This window comes from Candoia aspera, chromosome 5 (assembly GCF_035149785.1).
Source record: "Candoia aspera isolate rCanAsp1 chromosome 5, rCanAsp1.hap2, whole genome shotgun sequence".
NCBI lineage: Eukaryota > Metazoa > Chordata > Lepidosauria > Squamata > Boidae > Candoia > Candoia aspera.
In genome coordinates this window covers 64122446-64140346 of record NC_086157.1, presented here as the reverse complement: position 1 = coordinate 64140346, position 17901 = coordinate 64122446, and the positions used below count along the sequence as shown (strand labels likewise).

Here is a 17901-nt window from a genome sequence, read left to right as displayed (position 1 = left end):
AGTGAACAACTTTCACTTGGAAACAGAATCTGAAATGATATAAGCTAAAAATGCTCTGATGGTGCAGTTTTCATCAGTAATAAATTATTTCCAGATAGCTTGGGGTTTAAAGAAAAATTTAAGAAGAGCAGCAAATGAGTCAGAATCTCAGTGATAACTTTTGGTATAGTTTTTACTAGGCAATTTTCTCTAGATCAGAGAAGTTATAAACTCGATCAAGGAAGTACTAGATATGAATTCTGTGTTGTTCAGATCTTTACTTAATAACATATAATTATATCTCCATTGCAAATAAAATCCAAGCAAAATCTCTTTTTCTTTAACCTCCCCACTTTACTCAGTCATATGGTATATATAGCTTTCAGATTCCTATACTGAAAATGAAATTCTCTTTTTGAATGTTGGCCTAAGGTAAACTGCAACTGTGCGTAGAATTAGTGTCTGCTTTCCCCTATTGCTTGGATATAATAAAATAGATGCTTTTTCGATACAGAAGCAACCAGCTTAATCTTTCAATCTAAAACAAAACCTCTCAGAGCAAAAGAAAGGATATTCTGTAAAGAGACAGATGGAGAATTTTCTTCAGTTAATTTATCATTTTGTGTACTTGATGGGAGAACAATTATTATTTACACTGGTATTTTTTGTCCTGTGTGGTAAACTGAATCTCCCCTATATCAACTTTTTAGACTGCACAATATAATATAAAATAACTCATACTGTTGCACTGAGCAAGAATATGGTGGCAACAGTTTTGGCAACAGTGAATACTGACATTCGTAGCTACATGCACTTGTAAGAAGGAAACTTTGAAACACAAACATCTTAAGAGAAAATATATAACACTCAGGAGTAACTTCCAAAATTAGAGATAGACATATCCAGTTATTTTAAGCCTGTATCTGTTTTTCATGTATTCATTCATAAGTCTGTTCTATCCCATTTCCAGCTCTATGTGCAGTTTTAAAAGTACACATAAATTTTTGTATGTATTTTAACATTTCATTATAAACATTAGGAGATATGAAAAATCCAAATGATAACTGCATTCTGATACAAGTACTCAAACAAAACATGGAAATTAGGTTGGTTTATTTAAAAACTGGACTGAAAAAACTCATTAAGTATTCCTAATTAAAACTCATAGTATTGAAATAAGTTGGGTCTTTCCGGGAAGAAATGGTGAACTGAAGACAACCACGGTGGAATGAAGAGCCGGTGAGTAGACTGGCTCTTCATAATTCCTCTCTGGACAAAGAGAGAACTTAAGATCACCCACAAATACTGCAGACAGTTGCTCCTCACAAGGAGACCACAAGACAGCAGTCTCCAGAGGGTTTAGAGCTTTGGGAGACAAGGGAGTAGCCACCTTGCTAAAACTACAGTTGGTGCCTTCAAAAGGACACTGGGTTCACATACTTCCTTTTCTAATCACTTTCGGAAATTGCTTGTTAACTGCTTTTCAGCTATTAGGAATCTTTGGATTGACAAATTTTACAGAACCAGGTGAGTTTCCTTCAATCCTTAGTGAAATAAGTTTTAATTACAAGTTTAAGGATTTTAAAATTTTTCTTTTAGAATAAACAGCAAAGGGGTGATTAGAACTTCGGAAAGTTATAAATAACTAAGGGTCCAGATGGGTTTGAAATAAGATTTTGGAATTAATTATAAGAATCCTTCCCATGGGAAAAATGCTTTTGTTTTGAATTCTCTTTAAAAAAAAAAAAGATAGGATGAGATAATGAAGGTTGGACACTAGAGGGAACCAGAAGGAACTCAAGATTACAATTAAAGGAGAAGAACACTTCAGTTTGACTTACAAATACAGAATGAAGCAAAATATTTAACATTGGATATATTTATATTTAGATATTTTTCAAGATATTTTTGAACAATGGACCCAGAACTTAATTTTAAGAGTGCCTGCCTCTAAAGATAGAGTGTGTTTAAGAGATGTTATGAAAGAAGAACAAGTTTTACCTGACGAGTTTGAGATTGATCTGAAAGTGGATTTAAACATGACAGACTACAAGAATGATATGGGAAAAAAAAGCTGCACTGGACAAAGAAAAGAAATTTATTTACCTAGGTCACACTGGACAGCTCTCAGACATAAAACAATAAGATATAATATTAAAATATATCTTCATAAAACAAGAAATTATAGCTATAAAAATTGACACCTAGGATATAGATGAAGCCCTTTTCACAGCTTTGGTAGAAACACATGTTAGCAGGTCACAACAAATACTGGCATATGTTTAAACTTTTCATTGTTGCAAGGTGTCAAGTACACCTCCATGAGAGAACAAGTCCTGCATTAGGGTAGCTGGCACTTGCGGTGTGCTAAAACCTTCACTTGGACAAAATTAAGTCTGTTATTTATCATCATCCATCATTTTTATATATCAGATGTCTGCCATCTGAAATATATAGAGTTGGTTATTTAGATCAGTGTTTCTCAACCTTGGCAACTTTAAGATGGGTGGATTTCGATTTCTAGAATTCTGGGGGTTGAAGTCCACCCATCTTAAAATTGCCAAGGTTGAGAAATACTGATTTATATACTGCTTAAGTTTAGGACATGTCTAATCTTTCTACCTGTTGCGATGAATGCTATCCCAGAGGGACAATTTTTCAGCATCTTCTACATGCTGATCATAACCTTTAGGCTGGTTTCCTAGAGATGTACAGTCAGGGAGGCTGAAAGAACTTTCCAGCTTTCAGAGTAATGAACAAAACCCTAATCCACCCCAAAATAATTTTATGCTTCCCAGGACCTGCAAACCAGATGACATCGGCCTTTCACTCCTCCTTACCTGTTTCAGGATTTCAGCTGCTGTTTCATGTGAGCAATCAAATATCACAAAGAACTCTTTGCCCCTCTTCATCTCCTTGAGTAACGGCCGGGCATCTTTATTCCCAGAGGGCAATTGGCGTATTTTGATTTTAATGTTATACCTTGAAGGGGCTTTGATGAGTTCCTGCAGGCGAATTAGACCTAGAAAATGACATCCAATCATTCAAATGGCTTTTCTGTCCAATGAATCTTTTCTGACATTTATATTCAATATTTAAATTCACTGTTCTGCAACAAATTTCAAATTTGCACCAACCAAAAACTTAATTTGATCATATACGATTGACCACATCTTTCACTGAGGAAGTTTATAGATTTTTCCCCCTTTTCTGAACTTGTCTTATGAGAGGTGTTCCAAATGAGGCTTTCGGGATTTTATGTATGTATGTATGTATGTATGTATGTATTTATTTCAATTTATATAGCCACCCATCTCAAACCAGGGACTCTGGGCAGCTAACAATCATAAAACAGTTAAACAATTAAAACAGTACAAAAGAAATTAAATACAAATAGCAACCAAGAGATATTAAAATCCATCGGTGTCAGCACAACCAGGAAACAGGGCCTTTCACACACTCAGGACCCCAGGCCCAGGCATATAGCCAGGTCTTCAAGGGCTTCTGGAAAGCCAGTAGGGTCAGGACCATCCTAATCTCAGGAGGGAGGATATTCTAGAGGGCAAGCACTATGGCAGAAAAGGTGAGTCTCCTGGACCTTGCCGGCTGACATTCCTTGGCTGACAGGGCCCGGAGCATGCCCATCCTGCATGACCAGATTGGATGGGTGGAAACAACTGGGAAAAGATGGTCCCTTAGGTAACCCAGTCCCAAGCCATGATGGACTTTAAAGGTGAAAAACAGTACCTTGAATTGCACCCAGAAAAACACTGCCAACCAATGCAGCCCCTGAAGCAACGGTGTTACGTGTGCCAAGTAGCCAACACTATTTACAACTCATGCAGCTACATTATGTACCAGCTGAAGCTTCTGAATGCTCTTCAAGGGTAGCCCCATGTACAGCCCAATGCAGTAGTCCAAATGAGAGGTCACGAGCTCATGAGTGATAGCAAGTAGAGCCTCCTGGTCCAGGAATAGGCACAACTGGTGCACAATCTGAAGGTGTGCAAAGGCCCTCTTAGTCACGGCTGCCACCTGATCTTCCAGCAGAAACCATGAGTCCAAGTGGACCCCCAGATTGCCCACTGAGTCCGTCTAGGGCAGTGCTACCCCTTCTAGGACCAAAGATGGGAAACCTTGGTACCGGGAGGCCCAAGCACCCACAGCCACTCAGCCTTGCTTGGGTTGAGCTGGAGCCCATTGCGCCCCATCCAGTCCCCTACAGCCTCCAGGCACTGGGTCAGGACATCCATGGCATCACTCAGACAGCCCAGGTTTGCCCTATATCACAGGATTTTATGGAGGCCTAGATGGCATTGTTTTCTTTTTGTTTTTCTACCATTTTTATTATACGGGGAAAAATAAATTAAGAGGGAAAGCTGAAAGATGTGTTTTGTCTGGTAGCACTAGGAGGCCTATATCTGGAAGAAGAGTATAAACCATACAGCCCTTGAATAAATTGATACATTTTCCAGTACAGTGGGTTGGCTATTTTTTTTAATGGGTTTTATTATTTAAAACAGGGGTGTGGAAGGCCATGTCCGCCAGTAGGCTTTGAATAGTGTACAGAGGACATACCCCAAACAGTGGGAAGGAATAGGGCAAAATTTGCTATCATTTGCATTACAATTGGTGTTTACACATCACATATTTCACAATGTTATCTCTTTTTTTCACATTAAACATTAAAACTTAATACAATCTTTGGATGAATTCAGGAGCTCATGTGCTTCATGTAGTACACCCTAGTATAAGTACTGTAGTTGAAAAAAAACCTTAAATATCCAAGATCACTAAACTATTAAATAACAAACATACAGAATAACATTTCATGGAAAATCCAGTAAGGGAGCCATTGCAATGCTCAGCAGTATTTTTTTTAAAAAAATTTATATTAGTTACGTATAACAAACAGAAAGAAAATTGATAGCACAATAAATAATTACCTATTGATTAAAATAAAATAAACATATGGAGGGAAAAGAAAAAAGATCCACAGGATAACAATATAACATTAATTTAATCTTAAACATTATTAACTGCATACTGTTAATATGCAAATGTTTTGCTTTCAACTTCTTTGCTGGTCAGTTTTCCCCAACACTGGCATGTTCCAAATGTGTAGCCTTCAGTACCATGGAGAGTGGCCATGCTGCCTAGGGAATTTTGGAAGTTGAAGTCTGTTAATGTTTTCTACTACAGATTAAGGTTACTATGGTAACTAATCATTTTGGCCGGGTTAAGAGGTTGAATTTAATTGTCCCCTTTTCACGTGTTAATGGTTGCATTGCCTAAGGGAGGAACTTGCCTGAACTTGTTTTAGTTTCCCTTCTGTGCAGGCTTGCAGAGAATATGCAGCTGAGAGAAATCTCTCCTCTCAGAAAATAGCCTTTAAATATGTTTGTTTTCTGTAAATAAAATTATTTTTATAGAAATGCCTGGTGTGTGACTTTTCTGATCTCTCCTGGGCCAAATGCTTTCCTAGCACTCTGCCAACAGGTTATGAAACCAGTAAGCAGCCCAGTAAACCCAGTATGCCCAGTAAAACCCAGAGAGGATAGAGAGATCAGCTCCACACCTCATGCGCAATTTAAAGGCAGGTAGCAAAGACCTGTGAAGATTTTCTTTGGAGCCAGCTGGAGATTTTCCAGCAACTTCCGGTCTACAGGACAAAGAAGCCAGCTGAGGTGACTTGCAAAAGAAGGAAGAAGCCATGGCTACCTCCCAGCCCTCAGCAATGCCTCTGGAGTGCCTATCAGAGACCAACTATTTGAATTGGGCCCTGAAGATGGAGATGTATCTTTGCAGAGAGAATCTTTGGCTGCCAATTGGTGAGCAACCCCTCCAAAATCCCAGTGCTGAAATAATCCAGTGAGGAAAGAAAGGGGAAAAAAGAATAACTTCTTTCTGCATATTTTAAATCTCTTCAAAATGTGATAATGTTACATTTATAAAATATATTAATAATAAGCTGATTTACTTAAAATGACATTAAACTAGGGGTGGGGGGTTTGTAATGGCATTGGCTTTTATGGTCAACTTTTGTACACAGAAGATAAGTCACTGATATGTTAGTTATTCTTTGAGAAGTTTTTTTAAAAATTTAATTTGTTTAATCCTGCCTTTATTACTTTTATAAATAACTCAAGGTGGTGAACGTACCTAATACTCCTTCCTCCTCCTGTTTTTCCCACAACAACAACTTTGTGAGGTGAGTTGGGCTGAGAAAGAGTGACTGGCCCAAGGTCACCCAGCTGGCTTTCATGCCTAAGGCAGGACTAGAACTCACAGTCTCCTGGTTTCTAGTCACCTTAACCACTAGACCAGACTGGTTCTTACTCTCATTTTGGAACATCTCTGCCTTCAGTTAACAAAATCCTTGAATAACATAGGTCCCTGTAAGTCAGTAGCATATTAAAAATTTGATTCAGTTAAAGTATAACCAGAAAGTATTAAAGATACCAATCTAATATTGTGACTCAACAAAGTCTACATACCCAGAAAAGGGCCAGGTTGGGCACTGCTGAGATAGGCAGCAGGATGAGGGATCCAGCCAAGTGAGGCCCCTGTGGTCTCCAAGAATTGTTGGTTTAGCAAAGGAGAAGTGGAACAGTCATTCCCAGGTTAGAGAGGGAATGAAGCCCAGAAAAATAGGAGTTGGGTAATGAGATAAAGGAGGACAGAGGAAGGCAGAGAGGAGAAAGGATCGTAGAAGTCCTGGGAAGGCACATCTAAAGTATGTCACAACTGGGATAGAGACACGTAATGTTTTGCTAGCTTTGGACAAGGACAGATACAGAGAATACAAGAAAGAGGTGACTACTGTAAGTCAATATCTGAGCTTACAAACAGCTTCCCTTTTTTATGCACTACTTTATGACACCTCTTAATAATTAAACAAGAAATGAAAAAGTAACTAGGTGCTGCACATAAAACATAGTGCACAGATGACAAATGCAGAAATTTAAAGTGGGACAGGATCCCGGAGTACATCAATTTGTATTAAACATACAATATGAATATGCTGTATGTTTCCTCAGAAAGCAAAGATTGCTTCCAGTAGTAAGTATTACTATTGTTGTTAAATCAGGATGCTCACATTTTTCAGACTGAGGAAGTTACTAAACTTTAGAACAGTTTTCCAGATTCACAGTCCGAAAGGTAGGAAGTTGGAGCACGTGTAAAATTAAATTTGATTTCATTTTATCTACATTTAAATTTAATTAATATAAAATATTTGATGCCTGCACTTTCTAAAAACATATTTAATATTTTTTTTTTATTTTGCCATATTTAAAATTAAAATTTGGGAAGAACTTTTGCAGAATTCTTGGGGTCACATTCAGTATCTTGGGGAGACAGATGTACCCTAGGATCTCAGGTTGAGCCTTTCTAGCTTAAATCCAAGGCACGATGAAAAATCATGTTACAAATATTAATGCATATTGTCTGCTAAATTCAGTAGCTATATATAGTTCTCTAATATCAGACTTCCTTAAATGATACATTGCTTTATCTCTGCAAACATGCATGCAAATATTTTTTTTCCTTTATGCATATACATATTTAAGATTTTTTCCTATTCAGTCAAAATAGGGCCTGTAAAGAAAGAGTTTGACTACAAGCAAGAGTTGCTTAAAAGAACCCTCTGACAAATGGCAATTATGATAATGAACCTTCAGCAGATATGTGAGTGGACCCATTTGCTTTGCTTCTTGTATGGCTCTCCTTAACATCTGCAGCAAAAGAATTGCACTAATAGAATGCAAACTGGTGTATAAAACAGCATAAAGTATCACTCTGTTTCCTCTGATGTGCAGGAGTGATTGCTCTCCTGCCAGCTATTGTCTTTGCTCAAGGCCTCATACTGAACTGATAAAATTGACTTTTTTCCTGGTAGACTGATTCTCTTCTTTCAGTTTTTAAACATCCATAAGCCAATACAAAATACAAACCATTATGAGTATTGAAATGGAAACTGTAGAAGCACTAAACAAATCAGTTTTTGGCTGGGGCCTCTAACTATTCAAGTTTGCAGGCCCCCTGAAAAGACTTAATATAAGGAAAGATATGCAACTTGGCTGTAAATCCACAGCTTGGCTAGCTTAAGAAGCAAAGCTCCCTATTGGCAAAAGAGCTTCTTCAGTTGTTCCTGAAGGTGATAGTAACAGAGAAATGCATACTAATATCTGCTGTAATTTCTAACTACTGCTAAAACTTCTTGGCTCAAAATTATTCTTTATCATATGGTGTCTGCAACAAGAAAAATTCACATCTTAGCTGCTGGTGAATTTTAGTGGGAGGAAATGAATTAATTAAGGAAAAGTCTAATCCAAAATGCCCATGGATCACTTTTCGTATCTATAAATGCATTCTGTGAAGTGGCAAGGAAATATTTTACAAAGAAGAAGAGACTATATTTCTTTTCAGCCTCATTCGTTGGTATTCTTTTTCTGTTTAGCTCCAGAGTAAATGACAGCCATCTGATGCAAATATGATCTTGCCATGAGGATTAGAAGGGCTCTAACCCTTTGCAATCTGCTCTGGTTTTGATTTGAACCGGGTTTCCCCCTCCTACATGCTACATGCTGGGAGGTGGGAAGGTCATTAATATCACTGGGTGGTTTTTTTCTCCTCTGACAAATTGCAATCCCTCAATATGTATACACACACACACACACACACACACACACACACACTATTATATGTATTATAACTTCCTGTTTCAAAGATACGAGTCATAGTCTGGATACAAATGCCTCCTTTGGACTGAAAAAAAGGATTAAATAAATAAATAATATATAAATGCTATATAAGAAAAATATCATTAAACGAATATGGTACTTAGCTGCAAAAATGGGCTGACAAACCTACAGAAGAATTTTTAAAATAGAGCAGATACATAAAGAACAATCCCATGGGCTATTGGGTTAACTGTCTGTCCCACTTTCTTCTACTGGGTCTCCAATTCACCTCTGATTGTGTAAGGAGTCATGTCCTGTTTAAATCAATGGAACCTATCCCCAGGCAAGTGCCTAAAGGCCAAATGCATCATTTCAAATTTTCTATAAAAAGATATAACCAGCTTCAAAACAGTAATGAGATAAAACAAGAGGTGTAATGAGCAGAGCTATAAATAATGTTTTTAAACAATAATGTTAAATTTCATATGAAAGGGACTGTGAATACTGATGAAAGTAATAAGAGCAGCTCCATACTTTCATATGATTCACATGCCCGTTCTATTCATGTATAGTAAGGGCTAGAGTGGTCTTGCAGGAGAGCAGAAGACAGGAATGCTGCCTTTCTCACATCCACTTCCATGCAGAAGTTTGCTGACTGAGGAAGAAGAAAAACTTCTGGAGCAAAGGATTGAAGAAGAGAAGGCATGGGACACGGGAAGGGTTCTGCGCCAATATCTGCACTACACTATCATATACTGTATGAAAATATCTTTCCATTTGTTATACAGTATATCTGATTTTTGTAAGGTCAGTAAATTCTTAAATGTTTTTGAAACAGCCTGTAGTACTGCCATGAAAAGAACAACAACAAAAAGGTTGTTTACTTGTATTATTTTGTCCTGCCAATTCTCATATTTCTAATTGTTGCAAAAGAGTTTTGAAGTTATGTTGAAGGCTTGTGGAGTTAGGCTGATATGACCATAACAACTAGAGGCTACTTACCCTGTTCCTAAGAATGCTTCTGGGACAAGAATAAATGGATCAACTAGTTTCTATTTAATGTGAGAATTATAAAGTGCAGACTACTGAAAACAGAATACATTAATACCATTAATATTAGTTGCACCTTTTAAGGTTTGCATTTCTTACTTTTTCTATCATACCTCTGTCAATCACTGTCACAAATTTATTCATTTCAGTGTTATCTTCTGGCTTTAAAAAATATGTACAATTTTCAGCTAAGCTTCAAACAACCTAATGAATTGGAAAGTAAGATCTTATTTTCTGAGCCACATAAGCTACTGTATAAAAGCCTTCTTCATAGACTATATATGTAGTCCTTACTTAACAACCATTCGTTCAGCAACCTTTCAAAGTTATGATGGCACTGAAGTCCCTGTAGTTATGGTTGTTGCAGTGACCCCATGGTCATGTGATCAAAATTTGGGCACTTGGCAGCCCACCTGCATTTACAGTCACAGTGTGTGCTTCAACTTTCCGCATCCACCTATCTGCCCCTATCTCTGCCCTTTTGGCCACTCTGCACTCCATCACTGATGCCTAACCCTGCTGCCTTCCCTGCCCACAGCTGACCTCCACCATCTTCTTCCTTCTGCTGCTTACAAGGCAGCAACTGGCCCTTTGCAAGGACTCTGTGATGCCCCATGAGGCCTCCATAATACCTCCATGAGGTCTCCACGATGAAGCACCATGAGGCATTGTGGAGGTGTAGTGGAGGCCTTGTGAGGTGTCATGAGGTGTCGTGGAGGCCTCCACTACAGAGATGGCGGAGATAGGTGGGTGGGGGAAGTTGAAGCGGAGATGAGTGAGGCAGGGCTGCGAAGCCTCATCTGCTGAAGAGAGCTCACTGGGCCTGGCTGGGGAGGAAGCAATGGGATGGAGCCAACAGTTCGCACAAGGCAGAAGTGTGAAGTCCTCACCTAACAACTGTGTAGTCCTCACCTAATAACCATAACCAGAACTACCGGAACTGCCATCACTAAGCAGTGTGGTCGCGTAATGTTTTGCCTAATGACCGCTTCACTTAGCAATGGAAATTCCAGTCCCAGTTAGGGTCATAGAGTGAGGACTATCTGTAATAGATTTACAGGTCAGAGAACCTGCATCTAAGTTTGTATTGATATTTCAGGTCAACTTTGGGCTAGGGAGGGATATATTCAGGTAGACTTTCATGGGATGCAATGTCCCCAATTTCATAAAGACGCTATAATGAAATGTTTTATTTACTTATTTGTTAAATTTATATGCTATCTTTCATCCAGAAGTTTAATATCACCAACAAAGCACTCCTTGGTTTATTCTTTCCTGCTAGCAAGAGGTAGATTGGGCTGACGGTCAATAATTAGCTGAGGTCACCCATTGAGTTTCCATGGTTGAAGGTAGATTTGAACCTGGATCTTCTTGGTCCTAGTCCAGTGCCTTAACAATCATAGTTGTTTATGGTGAATACAGCAGTAGAAGGCATAGTGCCTTCACAAACTGATCTAATAATGATACAGGCAGAAATTCAGGGGCATCCCTGTTAATATAATATTATTAAATGTTTCATAATACTTACCTGTACTGTCTTCATATACAACTGTTACTATCTTCCAGCTGTAATATAGCACCAAATCCAAAACTGCCCGGCTGATGGCTGCATAGTCTGGATAGAGGTTGATGTAAAAAGAATCTTTGTGATCCACTGTTGGATGTTTCCATCGTGTCTGTATATGAGGAACTTCAAGTGCATTGCAAATAGATTGTACTGCACTAACCGATGAGCTGTGGGATGGTCCAAATAGTGCAGCTACCCCCAGAGCAAGCTGGTCACATGCTGAGATAGTGAGAGAAAGAGAGAGAGAGAATTGCAACGCTCATTCCAATTTGTAATGCTTTTTCTAAGTTGAAAAATACAATAGAATATATTGTTTCATTCAAAGCTTCAGTGTTTTAAATTAACCAGAGAGGATGCTTCCTGTGAGAAAATCCATCAATTAAAAAATAAAAAATAAAATAAAAAATAGTGGTTTTAATCTCATTACCTTTAAATTGGGCTGGCTTCAAGTCCTTCATTTCTCATGGAAGATATTAGTCAGCCAGGAGTATTAGAGCAACGTATTCATCAAATAAAAACTTTATGAATGACAGAGTAACTACTAATATATAACACTGCAACATCAATGGAATAATTTCTAAACTAAACTTGATAAACCCTAAAGAAATACTTTAAAAAATTATATTTATATAAATTCAAGATAAATTATTTAATTATCTTGAATGTTATATGTATGAGTAAAGCTTTCAGGATCAATGTATCTTGAGGATCAGATCAGAGTAATTGCTTTGTCATTTTTATTTCACCATATATGTACTAACAGTTTATACAAAGATTATACAGTGTAAATACAGTTTCTACACTGTATACACACAATACAAGAAAATAACAGTATATTTTAAAAGTAAACCAGAATTTGAAATATCAGAGAAAGTATACAGATTCTCCACACACATGCACACGAACATGTTTATGTATAACTATGAATAACAATTTTGTTTGACATATTAATTAATTGTCTCCAGCTCTAAATGGAGACCATCCCATTCTCAGGAAAATTTCTTTGATTTAACTACTCTACAGCATGGATGGATGGATGGATGGATGGATGGATGATGTGCCCTCAAGTCATTTTTGACTCCTAGCGACCACACAGATAGATTTTCTCCATGACAATCTATCCTTAACCTTGTCTTTCAGGTCTTCCAATGGTGCATTCATTGCCACTGTAACTGAGTCTATCCACCTTCCTCCTGGTTGTCCTCTTTTTCTCTTTCCTTCTATCTTTCCTAGCGTTAGATCCTTCTCCAGGGAGCTAGCTCTCCAAAGAGCTAGGTTTTCCTATAATGTGTCTGAAGTAAGATAATTTGAGCCTGACCTAACAGCTTAATGAATTTCAAAGAGAGTCTTAAAATTTCTCAGAAAAAGCATTATTGATGGTTAGAGATAGTGGCCTTTGCCAATCTAAAACGTTTGGCAAGACACCTTCTAGATGTCTTTATGTCTTGCTTTGAGTCAGTCTCATGTAATCTATCTTTCATTTTTGTCCATTCACACCATCACATAAAATGTACATAGGAACCAAGTATCTATGGAACTATAACATAGTAATGCTGGTAAAGACTTCAGTGACAGTATCTACCATCTAATACTTTTTTCAGGGAAGACTGAAAATTAAAATTTGAACAGTAATTTAAATGACAGAGCCAAGTTCTACTCTTACTTCTTGCTTTGGTGAGACACTTGAGATACAGTATACTGTGGTCTAAAGATGGCTTTAACAGATTTTTACTGGACAACATCCAGAAACTGATAATCTTTATAAATACAAAATTGGCATTCATGTAAGAGGGCAGCTACCTTAAGCATAGCAGGAATATAGTTACTGGCCTAGTACAAAAAGGAGAAAGGAAGGAATAGCTAAGTGTCCCAACTGGTAGCCTGCTGAAACATTTGCCTTTCCTTTAACTTGTCTCTGGTATTTAATGGAGCCAAAATACTTTTGCTGATAAAATAATAAATTAGGTATGGTCCAATATTGTATCAAAGAGCTATTTCTCATATCTTGAAAAACAATTGAAATCAAGTGATTTATTATATACTCCAATGACAACAAGGATGACTAAGAACATATGATGGTACATAAAACAGCTCATAGTTCTAAAGAAAATCCTGACTCAATTAAGTCATCAATAAAACCACTCAAGCAGAAGCTGAAAAAGAATGGGAGAAGGATATATCTTCATTACCATAGATATAGCAGGTATGTCTGATCAAATTACGGTAATGTCTAGGCAAATGTTCTACATTAGTGTTATTGCCAGTCAAGCTTATAACATTAAGTGTGTAGAATGGTTCTAATATACAAAGGAAAAAGATCTTTTGGATGTTTGAACTTCGGTGACTGATCTTTTTACTAAATGTCTGAATGATACGTTTCTTAATCTGATAAAGACACTGAACATGCATATCATAGAATCCCAAGACAGTGAAACTAAGAGGCATTAGAATTTTGTAAAGCCGAATCAGGAACAATGTCATTCAAAAAGCATGTACTCTGGAAGAAATGAATTGAGAAGCTTTTTTTTTAAAGTGCAGTTTATCAAGATAAATGCCAAACTACTTTTATAAAAAAACGCCAACAACCACTATTTATCCCTCTAATGAAAAACTATAAAACTTCAAATTCATTAAAATAGGGATCCTCCTTCAGATTAATTATATATAATTGGTATGGTCTCAAACCATAAAGCAATAAAATAAAATAAAATATCAGGTATAAATCAGATGGTATGGTGATAATCTCTGTCTTCATGGAATAGAAATGGTTTTGGCTGTACTCAAGAAAACACTTGATTTTACAGAGAAGAAAATGAACTTAGTATTTCTAAGGATAAGCTACATGTACAGCTGCAAAAGCAAGAAGATAAGACAAACAACCAAGAATAAGAATAAAAACAACTGAAATAATCATATAATTATAGTATGAGAAGCATAAATTTGTAACAGCTGTTTCTTCTGTTTTAGAAGAATAAGCTATGATAGGAATAAAAATAATCAAATTTGACAAATGTAAGTAGAAATTAGAAAAAAATATTAAAATGGCTGATTTTTAATAGGAGATATTAATCTGCTATGCAAAAGGACATCAGGGTCAACTGTGATGGAATGTGTTCCTGAAGGAGGGCATGATGTGGTGGATTCTGGCACTGCTGCTGGTTCCCAAGGAAAGAACACATTCCAGTCTGATAAGAGACTTCACAGCCCGGGCTCTGTTGATGGGAAGGTTAAGAGGTTCAAGGTAGCTCTGCCCTAGAGCCCTTCTGGGTTATTTTCCCTTAGGTTAGTGATTAGCTTTAGTCTGGCAAGATTATGTCTATAAGGTGAGAAGAGTAAAGAACTAGAGTTGAATTACTGGCTCAGCATGGTTCCTAGCCTGGTTTCCTGACATCAACTGTTCAACTAGACCAAGAAAAGGTTTCATTAACTGATCCCTGTGAATTTAATTTAGAGTTTACTCATTAGAATTTTGATAAAGACTGACTTGAGGGTGAAGAAATGGAAAAGAAGAATGTTCAAAAACATTGAACAGATGGGAGGGTGGTGGTAGAAGAGAAAAGAACAAACTCATATAACTCATCACCATATTACCTGGAAAGTCATGCATGTATAGAGCAATAAAATGTTCGATTTTGTCTCTAGTAAGAGATAAAATATGAAGATTAAAAACAATAAGAGGTCCAGAAGTCCCAATCAAAAGATAAAGATATCTAGATATCTAAAATCTTTCATAAAAACTGTTAGAATAAATATGTAAAGAAAAGAGCATAAAAGAAGTACAGTATATTTATAAACAGTATTTTGCTCCATGAATAAATAAATCAGGAAGAACGACAACCCTGTTGAAAACTAGGACTCATTTTAAAGGGGGAAAAGGAGTAGAAGAAAGAAAAACATGATGGAAGGAATATATTCATTAAAAGAAAGTTAATTAATTAATTGTTTTTGTTTCCTTCAGTATATTCCCCAGGCAAAAAGCAGTAACACGTTTGATTAAGATTATTTTGGAAAATTTAATATTGGGTGTAGATTTAATCATAAAAAACACATACTCCAATGGAGAAGACAGGCAGCTCAAAACTTAAATAGAAATACCCAATTTATGAACATTTGTAGAAAACTAAGCATAAAAATGAGAGCCAGTTTGGTGTAGTAGTTAAGGCACTAGGTTAGAAATCAAGAGACCATGAGTTCTAGTCCTGCCTAGGCCCAAAGCCAGCTGAGTGACCTTGGGCTAGTCACTTTTTCTCAGCCCTAGGAAGGAGGCAATGACAAATCACTACTGAAAAACCTTGCCAAGTCTACTCTGCAGGTACTTCTTGAGGCAGTCACCAGGAGTCAACCCTGACTCGAAGGAACAACAATAACAACAAAAAGCATAAAAATATAAGAGATTATGAACCTTAGTCATAAAGCTTTACATACTACTTAAGCAGATATCCACCTCATCTTAGATTATGCTTGATATCTAAGTCCCTTTTATGTAAGATAAAGCAAGTTAAAATTAATCCAACAGATTTACTGGATCATGACTCAGTAATAGTATAGACTAAAATAGGGTATGTTACTCCTTTACTTATTTGTTGAGATTGAACTCTACACTAATATCAAATATTTTATCAAAAGATTTCTTATCTTAATCAATAATTATTTTAAAGAAAATAATCCAGTGCCTATATCATTAATGACCAAATTAGAGTAACATATTCAACATTAAAAACAATAACACTGTTATTAAGCAATTTGGATTTATAAATGATATGTATTAGGAAATGAAATGTATTAGGAAAATATCAAACATGTTCAAAAAATTGCAAACAGTCCAGGAGACTGAAGTATGAAAAATGATCCTTAAAAGCTGAAAGGACTGAAACCAGGTCAATTTCTAACAATTTGCACTTTATGTTTATAGTCTGAAGTCATGTAGTGAATGCCACAACCATTGTTTTCCTTGTTATTTTAAAAGTTAACTATTAATGTTCATTATTCCATTTTCTCGCCACAATATGAAGGCTCAAAGCCAAGTTTTTAAACCTAGAAATATTACAACAAGATAATTATCATGTTCTCTTTAGATAAGGCAGCATGCGTACTAAGCATGCTCGCTCAGGTAATGTGGTGGTGGTGGGGAGAGAATCCAAAGCTAAAGTGCCAGTTTTGGGAACAAAGTAAAAGCTTTGTAAAGAAGCAATATGACTTAATCGACATACATCTGTACATACTTCTACAAAGAGTCTTGAAGTGATTTGGACGGTAAGTAGAAAGAATTGAACTGCACCGTCGCCAAGAAATATGTTTCAACATATGCCAATCTCTACTTTGTAAACTACAACCACATTCGCAGCATGCCAGTTACAAATAAAACCTTAGCTATTTTGAATGTTTCATTATAGCATCTCAGATTATTGGCCAAGAATGAAAGCCTAGTTTAGATGTGAAAACAAAGGTGGCTGCTCACCCAATGAAATCACAGAAGTTTGCAATTTTATCTCACTTCAATATTATTAATTTTAAAAGAAGTTTAACATGTTTATTGTTTATTTTTTTGCCATAAGTTTATACAGTATGGTATGCAATGACATAAGCAAAAATGAAGTACTTGCAATCATTGAATAGGGAGTGGGTAGAGAGGAAGAGAAATTAGATATAAAAGATATAAGGAGCACAATTGTGTGATTGCCCAGTATGTTTACTTCATTCCCAAGTGGTTATAAATGTTTCACTATTTATTAAATTGTTCCCCAGGATGCTAGACAAGCAGGTAGTTAATCAATTCATCTTTTTCTGAAAAAAGTAACAATGCACACTGACACCAAAAGTCTTGTCTCATCAAAAAACAAAGCAAAACAGAGATTGTTGGATACAGAGGAAAAGGAGGATCTGTTTGCCAATATATTAATAAATAATGACTTCTAAAGTTCTGTGTACCCAATAGTTTTATGAGCAATTATATTTAATATGTTTGCCATGCTGTTGTAATTATTATTTAGAACTTATAGTAATGCAGTTTATTTTTCTAAAATGTAGAGCTAAATCTCATTTTTCCTTTATTAATTTTTAATTTAAATGTTATAATTTAGAACAATAGGACTAAAAGCTTTCTGTTTTTGAGATTATAATATTCAAGGCTGAATGCAGATCGACCTTCTTCAAACTTGTGGAATCCAGATGTGTTAGTCTTCATTCTTATCCAGCACGATTAATGGCTTTGCTAGCTCAGAATCTGGGGATATGAAGTCTGATATACCTAGAGAACGCCACACTTGGAAAAGCAAAATAGACTTCAGCACACTTCACTGTGAGCAGGTCTATATTTCAGAAAGCATTCTGTCAATACTTCTGTCTGATTAGAAGGGCTTAACTGAAAGTATTTTGCAAATCCTCACAACAATGCCACAGGCAAAGTAAGTGTAAGATTAATAGACAATTCAATCTCTCTCTAAAAATAATGATAATATTTCTGGTAGTGAACTTCAACGTGCAGGTGCTATTAAGAATGCTTGCAAATTAAGCTTTAAAATCCTGACACTCTCAAAATAATAGAAAGGATTCCTTTTGTAAGTAAGGAAATGTTGGAATTTCTGTCACATTCTATTAGTATCATAAAGCTAAATATTAGCA

The 17901-nt window shown here is 36.4% G+C and overlaps 1 protein-coding gene across 1 annotated transcript in view; it reads right to left on the bottom strand.

The window, feature by feature from the left end:
- Positions 1–17901, bottom strand: part of GRIK1 (glutamate ionotropic receptor kainate type subunit 1) — a 169391-nt gene that overhangs the window by 71754 nt on the left and 79736 nt on the right. The window contains exons 3-4 of the mRNA XM_063304710.1: positions 11242–11499; positions 2820–3001 (exon numbers count right to left, since the gene is read on the bottom strand). Of these exons, the coding sequence (XP_063160780.1) occupies positions 2820–3001; positions 11242–11499 (440 nt within the window). The remainder of the gene's footprint in view (positions 1–2819; positions 3002–11241; positions 11500–17901) is intronic.